Source organism: Anoplolepis gracilipes, chromosome 2 (genome assembly GCF_047496725.1).
Source record: "Anoplolepis gracilipes chromosome 2, ASM4749672v1, whole genome shotgun sequence".
NCBI classification, from domain to species: Eukaryota; Metazoa; Arthropoda; class Insecta; order Hymenoptera; family Formicidae; genus Anoplolepis; species Anoplolepis gracilipes.
In genome coordinates, this window is record NC_132971.1 from 2,023,690 (window position 1) to 2,042,766 (window position 19,077).

Consider the following 19,077-nt stretch of genomic DNA (forward strand, 5'->3'; position numbering starts at 1 on the left):
AACAGTGTAAGACCATTGATCTCGAAACAATTAGTCCTTCTCTTAGATAATATCGCTAATCTACTTTTACATCGTAATATATTAACAGCAAATCCGTTATTCATGTTTGATATCTTTGTTACAACATTTTAATAAAAGACTTTTTCAGGGCCTGTTTATATAACATTTTTTTTTATATGTATATATATTTTTCAACTTATATAGCATACTAGCAAAATTTTAACTTTGAAACATCCTGTATAAAATAACCAGATTATTCTTTTATAAAAGCGCATTTCAATTTTTGCGAAATATTCTCATTATTATATCTTTCCATTATTATATGTTCCATTCTCAGATTTTTCGTGCCTTGCCTTCCAACTGATTAGATGGGCGGTATGAACGGACGTAGCAAATCCAATGGATGAGCTAACAATAAGATCGAGAGAATTAGAAATTGCGCGATTGTGACGAAAAAACTAGGCAATCTTTAGGACTAAAGTAGGAAGGTATTAGAAAGCTGTGTGGTCGCTCGTAAAAAAATACAAGCATATTATTTGGAATTACTTAAACCATCTTCAAGTACCTATTAAAGTGGAATAACCGGCTAAAATATTAATGCGCAAATCGAATTAATTATATCAATTGTACAAGATATATATAATATAAATAATGGCAAAAATATAATTAAGTAATATTAAAAAAACGCAGAAAATTATGAAATAGATAATTAAAGGAATTCGATAAAAAATATTGATTGTATAGACGTTTATATCGCAAGCGTAATTAGCGTCAGACCGATTCCACTTTGTCTCAAGTAACCAATTAAAAGCAAATCTTATTGTTAGAACGCCAGCGATTAATTATGTGCACTTATATATATGTATATATATATATAATACTTTGAGCATATTTTATTTATAATATGTCCAACAATTATAATATAAAAAAAGACTCGGAATAATATTATTACATTTTTGCGATATTGAAATTTTTGAATACTATTGATATTCTATAATTAAATTAACTGTCAATACTCTTTCATAATATTAATTTGAAATTCAATATTATCAAGAGATATTTTCCCATTCTAGATAAATATCAAAAATACCGGAGGAATAATACTAAATTCGTGAATGCGTATTGCGTGAGAGGAATTCTATCGTTGACTATATCGTGACTCGTTCGTTCGTATTCGTCTCAAGTTTCTAAGACTGCCCTCCGGATATTACAAGTTTCGCTTCCGCAAATTTCGTGTAATGAAGATAACGTCATAACTTAAACGTGCGAGATAAATATTTATTTGTTGATAAAACCCTGTGTGTCGTAATACTTGTATTTGTGCCACGGCAATCTATGCTTCATCGACTATATCTAGCCGTGACGTTCCATTCAGGACGTACGTTCCATCGCTATGAACTTTCGGTGTCACGACTCTCTGATTCTTATCTAGAATTCCTCTCCAGGATTTTGCCGTTTAATACGTATTATCGTTATTGCGTATACCATATATGTACAAGTTGATTCAAATTTAATTTTTAATCCTATTACTGACTACAATAATAATAAAAAAAAAAACGACGATCCGAAATTGAAAAAATTAGATTGGAAAGTATAAATCGAGATATAAAATTAAAAGAAAAATGCAAGACGATAAAATAATGTATCAAATGATTAATTTGAAATATCAAGCGGCCTAAGGAAGAGAGAAAATGCCAGAGGCGGAAGGAGGAAATGGAAGTCGAAAGAAATCATATTCTTTTCAATCGTCATCATTCTCTTCGTGATTGAAGCGATAGTCTTTCCAATCTAGTCTTTACTGCTTTCTCCTCTTCTCTTATTGTTAGTAATATAGATTAACTTTAACTTCGCTAATTCGCTAAGGCTTTGTCGTCTTGTGCAATCATAATACGACCGTAAAATGAATAAAGTAAACTCTTTATCAACTTGAAGAAGTCATAAAGTTTCATCGCCTCGAAATTCGATTCGGATATGACGCTCCTATAAAGATTGATGCAAATCTTACGAAACAGTTTACTCGGGCAACGCGCACTTTCTCTCGTGGCTCGCCGAGTAACGGTGGCCAATATAAAAAGGCCCGTATTCTCTCTCGTTTCAATGTCAAGGCATGAATAGTTTTAACGCAGAGAGCTCAATAGTCGGAAGCAATAAAAAAAAAAAAAAAAAAAGTTGGTTAAAATCTCAAAGTTTTACAACCGCATACATCACTTATTTTCCTCTCTCTCTCTCTCTCTTCTCCGGATCCTCTTCCTTTCATTTTGCCGCAGCGGAATCTTAGTTTGTCATTTAATTTTCGAGATTAAATATCGAAAATCGCCGGCAGAATTGTAAGAGAGAAAAGATGGTAAATCAAGTTTTTTCCCGTCGGGAAGAGCTATTCGGCCTTTAGGTACAGCGAAGAATCGTAGCGGAAGCACGTCGAAGACCTCGAGGCGGTGCGATGTATCATACGGTTAGATACTCCGGAACATTTTACGAATCGCCGCGAGGGTCACGTCGCGTCGTGAGCCGTACCTACAGTACTACGGCTGTCCAGGAATCGTAAAAGTAATCGCAGAGTCCCGGCATGGCTTTCGATCGTTTCTCGTGATGCGACCGTACACCGATAGCACACCGTAGTAAGTCACTACCCGGTGAATGAGACACGGTCTCCCACGCCTCTCCATTCGTTTTGCCGCGAGGAGAGGAAGTCCCTGCTCCTCTCGCATCGCGCAAGAGGACAGAGAGAGAGAGAGAGAGAGAGAGGTGATCTGCGAGCGCATCCTTTTACCGATGCGGACGCGTATAAACTCACTTTCATCTGTGATATTAGCCGAGCCAAGCGAGGCGACCCGAGGCTCGGCGCGATTCGCCTTTCGATTCGCGCGATCGAGTTGCCTGCGCCAGCGAGTCCTCGCATAAGCGTCCTCGGACGATTAAGCCGAGGGCGTTTGACACCGAAGCGAGCCGGCAGGAAAGAAATGGAAATCTTCCAGTGCCTGTACTCGGTGAAATGTTATTGAGACCTCCTCTGCTGTCATAATCATTGTAATCGATAAGATCCGACAAGATTCCAGGTCCTGAATCTGAAATTATGATAAAGCATATTTTCGCGAAGCGCGAAAGACGTCTATCTAATAAATAATCGCAAGAGTATTTTTTACTCGAAAAAAAAATTCTCCTTTTTTTTTTTTTTTTTTTTTTATACTCGCACATGTCCTCGATGTGTTCGATCTAATTGGATCAGCGTTTACGCAAAGGTGTAACTGATTGGGCAATGTGGAACTCCGCTCTGTGAATTTAATCTATATTCGAAATCGCTTTACACTCGATCGATTAACTCATTTGCATAATACAATTCAATCCCGCGCTCAACGATATTAAAGACATGCTTTTAACAACCGGCTACCGTGATTACGATCCGCGAGCGCGACGATGACACAAGAGCCAATGCGTATACGTTCTCGTAATCCCATATTGTGCTTCTCTCCTTCCATCTGTAATATATGCAAACGAAATGATGTTGCCATTGTCTCTCGATTCACCTCTTCGTGCCGGTAATAACAGCAGCACGTGTTAGGGAAAACGAAAGGGGAAAAATACACCCCACGTGGAAAAAGTCCAATTACAGAGGTATACTCGTGCTGCTCGCGGCGAGCACTTTTCTTGAATAACGTATGCGGACGTGGTTACTGCAACGTTACAACGAAGCTGGATACTTAAGAAGAAGTCTAAATATGAGAAAGGATATTTTTAAACATACATTTCGTGTGACCAAACAAGAAAACTATTGTGAAATTGCGAAAATTAGAAATCGAATTAGTGAATGATATATTATTATTATTATATTATTTTTGGAAACTGATATTTTTTCGATTCCTTCACGCGAACGAAAGGGCAGCCAGACTAGTCAATACGAGAGACATCTAATTGATATTTAATAATTAAACCAATAAACATTTTTCGATCAAATTAAAATTTCTTTCAATCACTAATTGATATAAAACTCACAGTGCAGAATTACAAGTCTAAATATGAGAAAGGATATTTTTAAACATACATTTCGTGTGACCAAACAAGAAAACTATTGTGAAATTGCGAAAATTAGAAATCGAATTAGTGAATGATATATTATTATTATTATATTATTTTTGGAAACTGATATTTTTTCGATTCCTTCACGCGAACGAAAGGGCAGCCAGACTAGTCAATACGAGAGACATCTAATTGATATTTAATAATTAAACCAATAAACATTTTTCGATCAAATTAAAATTTCTTTCAATCACTAATTGATATAAAACTCACAGTGCAGAATTCAGTAATGATGTATTCGATAACGACTTTCGCGCGCGCGCGCGCGCGCGCTACGTTTTCCATTTAATATTCTTAAAAATTGTATACATTATTATTACTATATAGTTCTATAAGTAATTAAAAACATATAATTATCAAATATTGCTTTCGACATTATTGAAGAGGTATACGACAGTTAATTTATATTTAATAAAGTTATCAATATATGTATATAATATGCAAATTATATTATAAAAATTATATTTAGAATTTCGATATGTGTATATAAAGTCGATATATAAATAATATATCATATTAACTGTTTTTAATATCATTAAAAAATGTAATTACTACACGTCAATGCTATACATCAATGCAATTAAATATACGTATATCAATTAAGATATTAATATATGCGCATTTTTTATGAAATATATTTGAGAGAGAATGTTTCTTTTTCAGTATTATGTCAAGTATTATCGCAAAAACCACGTAATATTTAGCTGCGTTTAATAATGTATTATTTGGTTTATTATCACACTCTATTCCCCATTCTATTCCATATGGATTAATTTTTTTATTGACAATGAATTTTGCACGCGTTGCGTGCATTGTATATTAACCTGCTTGAACATTCAATTCTATTTTGGAAAGTTAGCGGCGTATCTCAATTTCGCGATTGTAGAATCGAGAATTATTCATCATGCGCTATAAATTACAGCCGACAGCTTGCTGACGTCGCATCAACCAGCCTGAGGACTTACTTTCTTCCCTGTCATGATGAAAACTAATTGTTCGGTCGTTGTCCTCTGCTTCTTCGCGTTTTCATCAGGCGTATCTCGCTTCATTCAAAGTCTGTTAATTCGTTTAATTAATATAGCAGAAAAAAATTAATATAATCAAGAGTATATTATATTATTGACAAAACTTATATTTAAATAAATGTCTCTCTCTCACTTATTCAAAGCGAAAAAATAACAAAAATGAAAAATTTATGAAATGTCTAAAGAAATTTACAATCGGTACTTAATATTAGAAAGAAAAATAAAACATTATTATTAATTGTAACATTTTTTTATCTCTATGTACGTATCAAATCAACTAAGGAAATAAGCTGAGTAAATTCTTTGAAAAAAAGAATCTGAAATTTAATGATGATACACTTTGTACCTATACAACACATAGAGTTGAAACATTTTATTTAAATACTTTAAACCTGTTTGTTGTAAAAAGATGCTTTGGAACCATAAGTTATTTTATATAAAGCATTTACAGAATGCTAACAATTTACTTATAAAAAGGTCATAAGAACGCAGCTCGGTTCAATAAAGTTAACCCGTAAAAAGCATCTTCTAATGTCTTAGAAAGTAATCAACGTGCAACGAGGTTTTCGCTATCATAGAGTGACTAAAACTTGTTGATTACTTTCTTAAACACTGCACAGCCGCGATATCTCATGCCACTTAAGAGTAAAAGGTATGTTCACGTTTGTAGGAATTTATAATACTTTATAATGATGTCAGAAGTGAGAAACGAATCAACAGACGGTAATTTCAGATCCAATAACATACCTAAACGTAGAATTAGCATCTTAACTTAAACTATTATTCCCGGTCGGGAGTTAAAGGGCTCCAATTATATTGAATCTATATAGTGTCAGTAGCGAGAAATCATATGTAATTTCTTCTTGTAATGGAATATAAATTCTTGTAAAACATCGTTGGGTCCTCTTTTATTTTACACGATTGAATAAATAACTGAAAAATTTTAATCAACTCTCGGCGAATTTAGTCGCATCAGGCATATACGAAATAAATTATACGGCCATTTATTAATCATTAACATGAGATTTAAAAAGAGAATTTGCGGCGTATATTTTGTAAGTTTAATCTATAGAAAGCGAATGATGTGTGGTATGCGAAAAAAACTCATTTATTTCGCACCGCGAACTAAAATTACCTGCGATTTCTCATTCGCGATCTTATAAAATCTCACGGCTGCAGCGACCGATCCGTAACCTTAGGCAGCGATTAAGTTTCGTATAATAACTTGACTTGTGTGCGTCAAAATATGTTTTATCGAACACGTTATACATATCGTGGCAAAGCAGCCGTCGAAGAACGCTCGGGTAGGTAGCTTTAAAAGGCTTTTAAATATTTCCATCGATGTGAGAAGCAGTTGCGGAAAATACACGGAAAACCTATCGTCGTAAACACTTTGATGGCATATCGATAAAGTTACGGTTGAATATTCGATTTTTTTTTTCATTTTCTCAGTACACCGCTACGTCAACCGGAATTGTACATTTCCATCCGCATATATTTCAGAAAGCGTAAGCGTAAAAAAAGATTAATAAAATAAAATCTTTTCAAATACTTTACAGAAAAAAATAATTTTTAATAATAATAATAAGAATAATAAAGCGTTAATCGCGAAGGGAAAAAATATAATAATTAATAATTGTTACACGGATACTTTTTTAAACATAATTTTCTGTTATACATCTCTCTGTTAACATTTTTGAGATTACAATTAAGTTTCTTCATTAACTTCAATCTTTTAACAATAAGATAATTTAATAAGAATATAAAGCTTTCCAAATAAAAAGAAATATTCTTTACAGATATGTACACACATACACAAAATCAACTTTCGTATAATGCGACATTTGATATTTATGACGCAGATTTATATTATCATATTAAGAAAATAGTGACAGTTTTTATGCGCAACGTGATAAATCACCTTTATATGAGAAAATAGATAAATTGAAATCAACTTTATTGAAAAATAATTTTTCTCCTTATAATAAGTAATATATTTTCGAATTTTAAATAATGTATTAGAAGTATTATGTAATGCGGATTTACTACATGTACCTCCCGCGGAAGTCTATTATACGGAAGTCTATTATATGTATATACATTTGCTTCTGTATATTAAGAGATATAATATAAGATGAAAATCGCAAAGAGAGATTTAGAGATTATTTTCTCATATTTATAAGCAATATATGACAACAGTTAACACATTTGCTTATCTCATGATGTACTAGAAAATCGACGTTCCCATCGAATAAACCCGAGAATTATTTGCATTACGTGTCAAGCAACGTTTTACGTAAAAATAAATTGATTTTCTCCGACAATCTCGCCGTAAGAGTTAAGATGTTAATGGCAGAGAACAATATCATTATTATTATTATTATTACATACATTCGCTGCGTCGAAGCAATGTTCGCTTGCCGATGTAGAGAACAATCAGATGGAGTCTAATAAGAGAATAATGATCCGCGCGCGAAACTTATTACGACTTGTTAGCCAATCTCAAATCCTCGAAGGCGAAATGTCACCGATAGATGGAAGGACATCCATTATACCAGAGAGGATTCTCGGAGGACAGCACGAGATTGGATAACATCGTTGAAAGAGGAGAAAAAAAAGAGTGTATTATACCTACCAGTGTTCCTTGAGTCACGGAAAAGAGGACGCCCTTTCGTGATATTACCGACAAGAGAGCCGGTGCGATCGATCGCCAACGAAAGTTCATCGCCGTCACATCGATCTTACCGTCGATCCGTCCCGTCGAAGGGGAACTGAGGATTCAGGATCTTGATCGAGCAAAGGGAGACGGAAACAACAGACGCTGCAAGATGCATGGCGATGCAATACGGCGATCTCCGGCCTTAAAGATCGAAGCAGTCTGTTCGTCTTTTCTCGAACTTCGCTCTACAGATACTTGTGTCAACCGAGACAAACTGTCGTTGTTGTGAACGAAAAAGTTGCGACACCTTTTTCCTTTTCAATAAGTTCTTTTTTTGTGTGTGAATGGCCGAAAATCGTGAGATTGCCTTCGCTATGTTTGCGTTACGTTCTGCAATTCATTCATTCAAAGAAAAAAAAAAACTGTTGCAATCTTTTTGTCCGTATATTTTCGAATAATCTACGAGTGCAAATTAGTTCAGCAATGTTTGGTTTCAAAATAAAGGAAATTACGAACTCTTGGGAATCTCTTCACAACTTCTCTCCTTCCCCTCTTTCTCTCTTTCATTGTACTTATATATTTCATATCCTTGAAAACACGTGAAAGTAATACTTTTATTATATTCCAGCGAGAAATGTGATTACACTTCTTTACAAGCATACTTACAGGGTTCGAAATATTATAGAACTATATTCACACAGCGGTTCACAGATATACATATGAATGATTTCAATTTTGATAGAGAAATGAAAGTGCATATGTTGTATATATACATCTCTTATTATGTTATTACATATTAAATAAATAGCTATATATTAATATTAACTTAAAACCGATATTTTAGAAAAAGAGAATTTATGTAATATTATATAACAACATATATATACATATTTATTATATATTGTACTACTGTCTTTATTCGGTAACTAATTTAATAAGTGCCGATCTTTTGGCTCAGTTAACTCTGCGTATTTCCACGGCTATTTAATAGAGAGAGGGAGAAATATTAATTAAATTCGATTGATGAAAAAACACAACTTTAATAATACAAACTGCGCAAAGAAATGAAAATGATATAACAACCTCATATTTAACTTTCAAGAGAGACGATGTGTCTCGGTCACAATTCTAAAACGGACTGACTTTGATTTCTCCTTGCAAACATTTATAACATTGATAACGAAAGAAAAGGACGAAGTATTTGCGTGATTCTTAATCGATGAATAGGCTACGACCTTGTGGAATTTCGAGTTCAAAACAAGCTATATACCGGGTTGACTCCTAGCGTCGAGAAATTAGTTTAGAATATTCTTAATAATTTTGAATAAACGCCTGACACATATTGTATATATTATTTATTATATATTTATGTCCAAAACCATTGTACATCTTTTTAAGAGTAGATTCTCTGGTTAATTTGAAGACAATATTTCCTCCAAAATGTTGAGACATCAATAATTTTCAAGTTATAATCGATTGAAAAAGAAGAGTTTTCGCAAACTAAGCTCTATAGAGTTAACAGATTAACAGAATTAGTTTTCAGTTAATTTTAGTTGGATTTTGCTTTAATAAAATTTTAATTTAAAATTTAGTTACAAAAATATATAATGACAAAAACTGAAAGCTTACAAGAAATGATAACTCTCTTGAGATTTTCTCTCGACGAGGTGTTGCGTTGTCCCAAAGAAAAATCATTATTGTTTGTAATATACGTATGTAAATAAGACAATATATTAATATTCAATTAAAACCAATATTTTTTATGTAAAAATAGAGGATTTATGTACAGAAATATATTTATAATAAATTAATAAATATAAAAAAATAGACGAAAAATAGAATTACAGATCAATGTCAAATATTTTCCTCTATTTCTTATATCATGAAGCTCTTGTTTAAAATATTGTGACTTTTTTTTTCGTTGTAATTTTTTTTTTTTTTGATAAATAAACATTTTTATTAACAACAAATTTTATTGCCATTCTCTTTACTCTTTTTAAACATTATAAAATTTCTGTATATAACATAACATACATTAGCAAATATAGATTAACTTTTCAATAAATATCGGTTGAAATATCAGTAATTAAGATATTTTGCCTGATATTCTACAATTTCATATATTGCACTCGCTACTGCTTTCGCAATCACCATCTGTCATTTATGATTAATATTCATTACCATTATCGGTATAAATAATAGATGAAGCTTTAAATCACCGACCGAGTGAGAGGATTGAAAAAACGAAGGTAATACACGTCGTTCAACATGTCAATGTTCGTACTTTCTAAAAATGTTTCTATTTCTCAGTGTGGGACGACGTAACATTACGTCGCCCAGAACCTCAATCCGCGGGATCGTGGATCCTTATCAATGTCTTTCCAGACTTCTCCACCATAGGACACCGGCGATGTCGTTGAACAATGGAGAGACAAGGGGGCCACGTAACGTCGAGGCGCGAGAGAACGCGTCCTTCCGGCATTTTAATATTCCCCTCGGTGTGTTATACACGCGTGTTTCCGCGTGCCTATGCGCGGGACAATGCAACACCTCGTCGAGAGATACAGTAGTGGGACGAGAAGAAAAGAGTGTGGCAATTAAGCGACATGCGCTCCCACGCCCCCGGGACATTGGCCCGGGCACACGTGAAACTGATATCTTAACTTATCGCGCGCACATCCACTCTTGTATATATGTGTGTGTGTGTCTCCGTTCTATTTTTTTGTTTTGCTCCGCAAAATAATCTCCATTACTCGAACAGCGCTTAATCGAACGTTCGATTATCTGTACGTCAACTTTGATAGCAATAAATATGACGTGCACGTTATTAATTGATCTAAATCGAGAAATTCGTTAGACAGAATTGATAATACAATTGAATTTATCTTTTTATATTGTATATGTATATTCTTGAGACTTTTTATTGTAAATTGAATTTTATCATAAATTACATGATTGCCTAAGCTATTTTAGTTCATATATAATTCAAAATATGAAGTAACTAAACTGTTGAGTCCCCCATTAATTTTTTACCTTTTTGTAATATATAGTTAGATATAAAATCCGATTAGATATATATTTTGATATCCTCGATCATGTTTTCTTTAAATCGTTTAATTTAATCTTTTTAGAACTGTTTCTCTTTTTAATCCTTTGGACGATATAAATAAAATGATTATTTTAAGGTTCTCGTCATTAAATTGTAAAATATTTTGCGCCAACGATTTACACTTATATCTTACAATAATTACTATATCAAGAAATTCTTTGCGATGATTATTTTAAGATTATGTTTAATTTTTTTTTTATTAGTCTGAACAATTTGTGTAACTTTAACGACACTATTTCCAGACGATGTCACATTTAATGAAATCCTCTATCTAATGTTTAATTATTGTACTATTTGCTATATATAACAAACCACACTATAGATTGGCTACTGCTAAAATAAAATTATTTATTATGTATTGTGTTTTAAATATATTATAATAAAATATATTCTATGTTCCCCTTTTCTTTCCAATGTATTTTAAACGTGAGGGAAGTAACACTTAAATTGCATATAGCATAAATGATTACGTAAATATATTAACTATGATATTGACACTAGAATGCATTTCTGAAATAAATGATCCTAATTAGAATTTTTTTTACAATCTTTTATGCTTATTATTTGAATGAAACGCTATTAATTAAAGTTTTATTCGCGTAATATAAAATGATGAGACTTAATAAGCATCTAAAGTTACGTCATTTCGTAATGCGGTCTCGTCGACAACAATAATCATAGGACGATATGCGCTTTAAAATAATGAAATAATGCCGCAGCGATGTGAAATAGATGGGCATTGCGAATAGATTTCGGCAAAATTGTGTTGTGAGAAACATGCCTTTTGCACAAATCACCGTTTATGGAACATCGTTACTTAATCATCGTTAAGAAACATCGTTAAGAAATAGTTTAAGCAACGTGGAATCAATGTAAATTATACCTCTTCATGTTCTGTACACCCCGTCGCATTAAAAAAATATGCTTTTTTATAAAAAAAAATATAATTTCTATTTACATAGAATATATGTGTACTATTAAAAATTATTTAATGCAAATAATATATTTTATAGATCACATATAATTTAACAATAAGTTTTAATTTTTATACAATATCTTACAAAATTTATTTAATGTAATCGGAAATATTTGTTACTCTCTGGTATAGAATGGTTTAAATTTAAGACTTTTTTTTATACAATAAAGGCTCTAGCACATAAAAAAAAACTTAAGCAGTAAGAATTTGATCCATACAGAATTTTCAGCGCTGCTTACATTCTCGACTGATTGGTCGCTTTTCTTAAGTCTTGGTGCTTAAGTTTTTTTCTGTGCTCGGGCCTTAGTATATCCATGTTTACAGCATCGATTGATGTTGAAAGTAAATTACACGTTTCATTCTAAATACACATTGTACGATCTATAATGGAGTTTACAAAGCAATCATGCGTATAAGAAAGATATTCCGCGTCGGACCTTATAAAAATAATTCTATTCTGATATTACTATACAGATGCAACTCGAATCCTTTTCGCGTATACATATATATATAATTCTCTATATAATACAAAGAAGAAGATGATAAAGCTATATACTTGTTTTCTTTTTCATTTCAATGTGGTATCATAAACACAGCAGAGTTTACGCTTGTTAATTATAACATCGTTACAGCTGTTACGAGCAATCTTCTATTTTCTATTTACTTTTAGTGTATCTACTATGTCGTAATAGAAATTGGTTCTAGATCGTCGTTAATAATACCCGACTTATATCTTCTGTAATAGTGAGACGCAACGCATTTGACCCGATCGAGACTCTTATGATTGTCGCCAAATAGGTTCACATCGGAATTTTGCAATAAATTATCTGGGTTGAATTCGATTTTTTCAAACTGCACTACGTCCTCCTCTTCCGCTAATATCGGATGCGTCATGAAACACCCGACGAGCCCTCCGTAAAACGCGTAAGTTTGCAGCTCCGCCTCCAACCATTCCCTATTGAGCTCTGACAAAATCTTCTCGTCTACGTTTAATCGATCAAGTTCTTTGAGAAATTCGGTGTGATAAATCTTAATGAGGCTTTCGTAGCTTTTCTCGATCAACGACGATTGCGCGCTGCTGTATATCAAGTGATGAACGTCGATGAGCGCTGAGGTATGTCTGCATATCTGGTAATCCACCATTTTTAGATCGATTATCTTGCCGTCGTTATCGTGTAAAAACAGCAAGTTATTAATCCACATATCGCCATGGGAAATTGTATGATACTTCTGCTTCGGCGCATTGAACATTCGATACAGTATGTCGTAAGCTTTGTCAACTAAGCTGACAATGTGATCTGTGACCATTTGCAACTCCTGCGTTCGTGGTTCTATTGCTTTTAAACATTTCACCGTCGAGTTTATACACATTTCGGTACAAGATCTCATTGACGATGTCGCGGAATCATTAATGTAAACTACCTCTTCTAAAGACTCGGTTAATTCATCAAACAACTGCGGATCCTTAATCTTCACCGCTAGAGCCGACGAGTGTAATTTGGCAAGTTTCTAAAGAGAAAATATAAAAAATATATACGCATATCTTTAAATATCGGTTATTTTGCTCGTAACACGAGTGGATCTTTCTACAATTACCGTATTATTGATAGATTCTTTGACGAGAAGTGAAATCGATTCTAGTGAAATAATGGGTGAATTGAATAATAAAAAATGATATTGAATAACATTTGATGAAAATTAAAAATTAAAAATTTTTTACAACAGTTATAAATAAATAAATACTGATGATATAAATGTACGTACAATAGTAATAGTAGTATATGTTATAATAGTATAATAGTATATAGTGTGTGTAAAATAATAAAGCATTTTTTAATTAATTTTCAAGTTACATTATTTAAAAACATTTTAGAACATTTGAAAAACATTTTTTTTAATGTTTCTAAAATAAAATTATAATTAATAAATGAATTTAATAAATCATAAAAAACTTAATCTTACATTAGTTAAAGAATGTATAATTTCTCAATATCATTGTGTGATTATTAAGGATACAAAGAACAAAGTTAACATTTATCTTGATATAATCTTTATCTTGATTTATGATTATTTCCCCCTCCCCCCCCTCCCAATGTACAAAAAACTGACAACTAGATATCATTAATTATCTTAATCTGTTATACTAGGCAACTTTTAAAAATCATTTTACTGGATCTCACAATTGTACCGGTATAATCAAGAAAGGTAAACCTTTAGTCTTTCTATACATTATATACATATTACTATTATGTCATTTTTATAGCTCTTACTCATTTTACGTTTCTTGTTTAACATACATACATACATACATAATATTTAATAATCCTTAAAGTTTGAATATATAATATTATAATATACTTTTAGAATATTTTATTTATATACGTTGCACAAATGATTTGCAAATTTTCCAAGAACACGCTATAATTTATAATCTAATCATCTATATTTTATTGTCTCATATCTCTGCTGTAGCAAATCACAGGATAAGATAAGCGATTATTCCTGAGTAACTAATTGAAAGACGTACCTTCAAGACAAAAACAGTGTGATCCAAGTCCAGAAAGTTGCGTCTCTCGCAAGTGACGTATCCCTTCTCCGCTAAATCATCCATTATTGTAGTCTCTTTGTCGGCATATATACATGGAGGACCAAAAGGCCCAAGTACGGGCAGTATTTTTTGATAGACGTGTGCTTCCATACGGAATAGATTGTGGAGGTCCAGTAAGCCAGAGATCGCTCGTCCTTGAACGGCACTTTTCGTCATAATATTCTTGATATACACTGTGCATAAATACAAAAAAGGATTCAAGAAAACATGTCCACAAAATGTGCAACTTTGCATAGACGCCGACTTCGGGAGGGTAGAACACTTTTTGCCCGGCGAATAATTTTATTAAGGTGGCAGTGTTCCCCCCAATAATTTTGATCTTTCCTTTAATTATTGTTTAACAAATAATAATTAAAATAATTTCTAATTATGACAATAAAAATTGATCTTTATTTACACGCAACTTTTCACTAGCCTAATGTATATTTTCTTTCTTGCTTTTTGTTCTCCCAAGTACTGTAAAGATTATATAAAAAAGTAATCATTTCAAATGTTGTTTGCCTCTTTCCCCTCCTCAATATGTTTCCCAAGTCGGCGCCTGTGCATCTATGTATGTACAATACATGCATACATTGTATTTATGCGTAGCTGTTTTCCGCACGAGTATAATAGAACGATATTATATCATCTTTAAATTGAAACAAAATGTCAAGAATCAATATAAGAATTTACAACGTTATTAATAAAGAGAGAGAATTTAGTCTCTAAAATAAAAAAAAAATTAAATATTTATCGTTGCAATCATATACCCAGTGAGTTACTACTAACTAAAAGTTGCCATTTAAAATAATGTCCCGTTTAAAGTGAAAACTTATAAAGTAAAGATTGTAATATTATTACATGCACGATGACTATATTCGAACATCGCGTATATATCCTTGCATTAATGATGCTGCAATAATGAAATAACGTCATTCTTTTATTGGGACTTATATGATTGCCAAGTTATGTAACTGAGAATTATATTCCGTCACGGTGAATCGAGCTTTATCGCCGGTTTTACAGAACATTTTTCATTTCTTCTTTGTATATTTAACGTTAAAAAATAATAATAACGATACTAACGACTTCCGTTCCCGCGTGTACCGACGAGTTTTGTTTTGATTATCACCGACGTATAATTGTCGCCAGGTTTCGACCCCGGCTTGTCCACGGCCTCCAGAATTACCAATTTGTCATCGTTCTCGTACTTTCTCAGATAAGCTTGTAATTGCTTTACCTTGTCTGCAAAATTAAGCATGTCAAATTGATGTAATGGCTGCAAAATATGACTAGAACAAGTTCGCGTTAGAATGAATACGTCACATTTAATCTCATGTGATCAACTGACATTATTATTTCATGGTCGCGACCGGGATAGATAAATTGACTTGACTCTATCTACGCATACAAAGTAGACGAAATAAACTATAATCGCACGTATAAGCGTTGATGGTGACATGTTTATTAAGAACGAATGGACGATAAAATTGATGTCCATAACTATGCAATATTTCTGTCATATAATCAGAAAAATTATTAATAAACAAGCAAAAACGATCCAATTCTGGCATACTTTGTCATTTATAACTATTTTATTATTATATATATTTCATTAACATTTTGATATTATAATATAATTTTCAATTAGTTTTCAATAATATTTACTTCAATTTAATTAATATGAGACTTAATTATGGAAATATTTAATGTTCAAAGCCTAAAGTATTTTTAAATATTTTGCATTCTGTTTTTGACAAATTGTCTCAAAATTAATTTTATGCGGATTGTAACTTCGTCAAAAGTTCCTCGACAGGAAATGTTCTTAATTCAAGGACGTTTTACGTAACTGTTTGCAAATGACAAATACAAATTTACTCTCGCTGCGGATGTGAACAATTCTATAATGCCTGGCATTTATCAGATTCCAAAGATCGCAAGCCAACATATAAATTATATCCACGCCAGTAGATAATATTGACGCTAACGTAACGGATTAATTTATCTATTTATATTATAGCAATCATTATCATAAGCAATATGAAACTGTCAGATATTGCGCACAATAAGAGATTCTAATGAAAAACATTATTAAGCTCACATTTGCAGCATTAAATTAATATTGCGTTATTTTTTGTGCTGCAAAAAAAGACATGTACAAAGTATCTCAGAATGACTTGGTTTTGTTGGCAAATTATGCCAGTATATTGTGAATAAAGATATAAAAAAATGGCGTAAACATGAATGTTTCACTAAAAGTAATAACTAAAATATAGAATATAATAAAAATGCTAAAATGTACAGACTTAATTATACAATTTATATGATACAACACAAGAATAAATCAACAATATTTATTTAATTTGCTTGCAGTTATTTAATACTTGAAATTAGTGAAAATGATGAGTGTCAATGAGTTATTAAGTTTAAATTTCATTCATCTTGTTCTTATCATTCATGGTTAGTAATCAATCTATACTTATATATATTCATTATCATACAAACTTCGAACATGTTACTTTCAGCGATCTAAACAAATACAATTCGCACAAACATATTATTAAATAAACATGGTCGATCTTCTCTTACGCTGTACCGTATTAATAATAAAAACGAGTCTGTTATTATTTTCACTATACTTTATACTTTTGTTATAACTTTTTATAACAAAGCATTTACAGGATTTATAATATTATATTTATATAACTTGATTTAGTTTTATTTCTTGAGAATATACTGACATTTGGCCAAAAATACTGCGCATCCTGTATACAAAATGTTCTCTATTCTTTAGCAGTTAATATTTTTTTTAATTTTTTTAAATGACTTTAATTTTTTCAGGATGGAAAGAAATGTAAACCATAAATATATCAATTTTGATTACATTTGCACAAAAGATATCATCTTAAAGACAGCGCTTCAGATCAAAAAGTACACAATGAATTTTCTCAATCTTTCGAAACTTTCTTAGATTCCTATGTACATACAAGCGAATGTACCTTAATTTTTTTCGTTTAATGCACCTGTTAACGGAGCATAGTAACATCACTTCATATATGTATAATATCGCTGAAATAATCGCTGACTTATAAAATTTCTGCAAACGTCTTCATTTGAACGAACGTTTATCTGTCGTGAACGCTTTTAATTCAAATACTATAGCAAAAAAGTTAAATTTATTTAATTTGATATTACTCTCGTCAACTGTTTTATGATACTATCGATACGAATTGAAATACTATCGAAATGATATTATATAGCAAAAAAATCACATTTAAGCACATTGTAATACAAACTTATATTATGTTATTTTAATCTGCAAAAATCTGCTAATTTCTAAATTATAGATATAATAAAGATATATAATTTGTTCAACTATATATAAATCGATACTTATAAACGCTTGAAACGTATGTATTTAAGACTTTTAAAACACTCATTGTCTACGTTCTGATCGTCGCAATTAAACTCATATTTTAAATTGTCAGAAATAATAAATATAGAAAAATATAACATTTTATTAGTTTTTATGTATACTATTGTTCGAATTAAATAAATAAAAAATATCAAATATTTTTCTCTTGCTCGAATCTTTATTGAAAGATAAAATAATAGCCACAAAGTAGAAAAATGACAATAAGTATAAGAATAAAATTATATATGATAAAGTAAAATAATATGGTAAAGAAAAGATATATATATATATATATATATATATTGTTATCGTAATGAATTCTTGCTGTGTCACTTTATTTGTGCTATCATCTAGTCTTTTTCCTTAAGATATGTATATCTTACAAGAAAAAATTAGATGATAAAACAAATAAAATGACACAGCAAGAATTCATTACACTGCAATAATTTATCACAATAACCATGTATTATATGTCATTCTACTACAGATTACAAATAAACTACAATTTTGTTATTTAAAATTTTAAATACATAAATCTTAAACATTTTAGTTGTCACACAATCATTAAACCTGATTATCGGAATTGCAAACTACACTCTCTTTTAAAAGCTATCATAGATAAATAAATAATAAATAAAGATAAATTGATATTATATATTTTTGTTAAATAATATAGCAAATTGTATATTTAAAAACTATAACAATAATAGTAATACATAAAAATTAATAAAATGTATATTTATTTGTGCGACTACTAAAATGTTTAAACGTTATATATCTTTTAATGTTATATATATATAGGTTATATTATTAAGATAACAAATTATTTCCAAATAAATATATTCCTTTTGTATTTTATTTCAAAAATAAATTAGTATAAAAAAACAGTGCATAATAAAAATAAGAAACAGCAACGAAAGTTATTTATTTAACATTAAAACTTGGCAGAGAATAATCGCAATGATTAAAAAAAATAATTTTTATTATATTTCTCTCGTATAATAGAGACAAAGAATTGTTTATTTTGCTCGACAGAAATCTTAATCGAAGATTTTACGTACCTTCGGTACAACGGTTGATCGATCCGTCAATCTCCATCGTTGTGTATCACTTCACTGTTCACGATCGTTTAGGCGTCTTCGCTTATTGTACGACTCGTGAACGCGCGGTTGCACGACATACGTTCATTACAGAAGAACGGATCAACGCGCAGTGCGAGACGCCCCTCTGCA

At 31.4% G+C, this 19,077-nt stretch overlaps 1 protein-coding gene across 2 annotated transcripts; it reads right to left on the bottom strand.

The window, feature by feature from the left end:
- Positions 1–11,839: 11,839 nt before the first annotated feature.
- On the bottom strand, positions 11,840–19,077 carry LOC140676307 (uncharacterized). Of its 2 annotated transcripts, XM_072911224.1 has the most exons (4): positions 18,907–19,075; positions 15,517–15,675; positions 14,371–14,624; positions 11,840–13,352 (listed from the first exon to the last, which is right to left on the bottom strand). In XM_072911224.1, exons 1-4 carry the CDS (start codon positions 18,941–18,943, stop codon positions 12,522–12,524), a joined length of 1,281 nt encoding a protein of 426 aa, XP_072767325.1. In that variant the 5' UTR covers positions 18,944–19,075; the 3' UTR covers positions 11,840–12,521. The 2 variants fall into 2 exon arrangements, with proteins under 2 accessions (XP_072767325.1, XP_072767326.1); XM_072911225.1 differs by lacking the exon at positions 15,517–15,675 and having other exon boundaries at positions 18,907–19,077.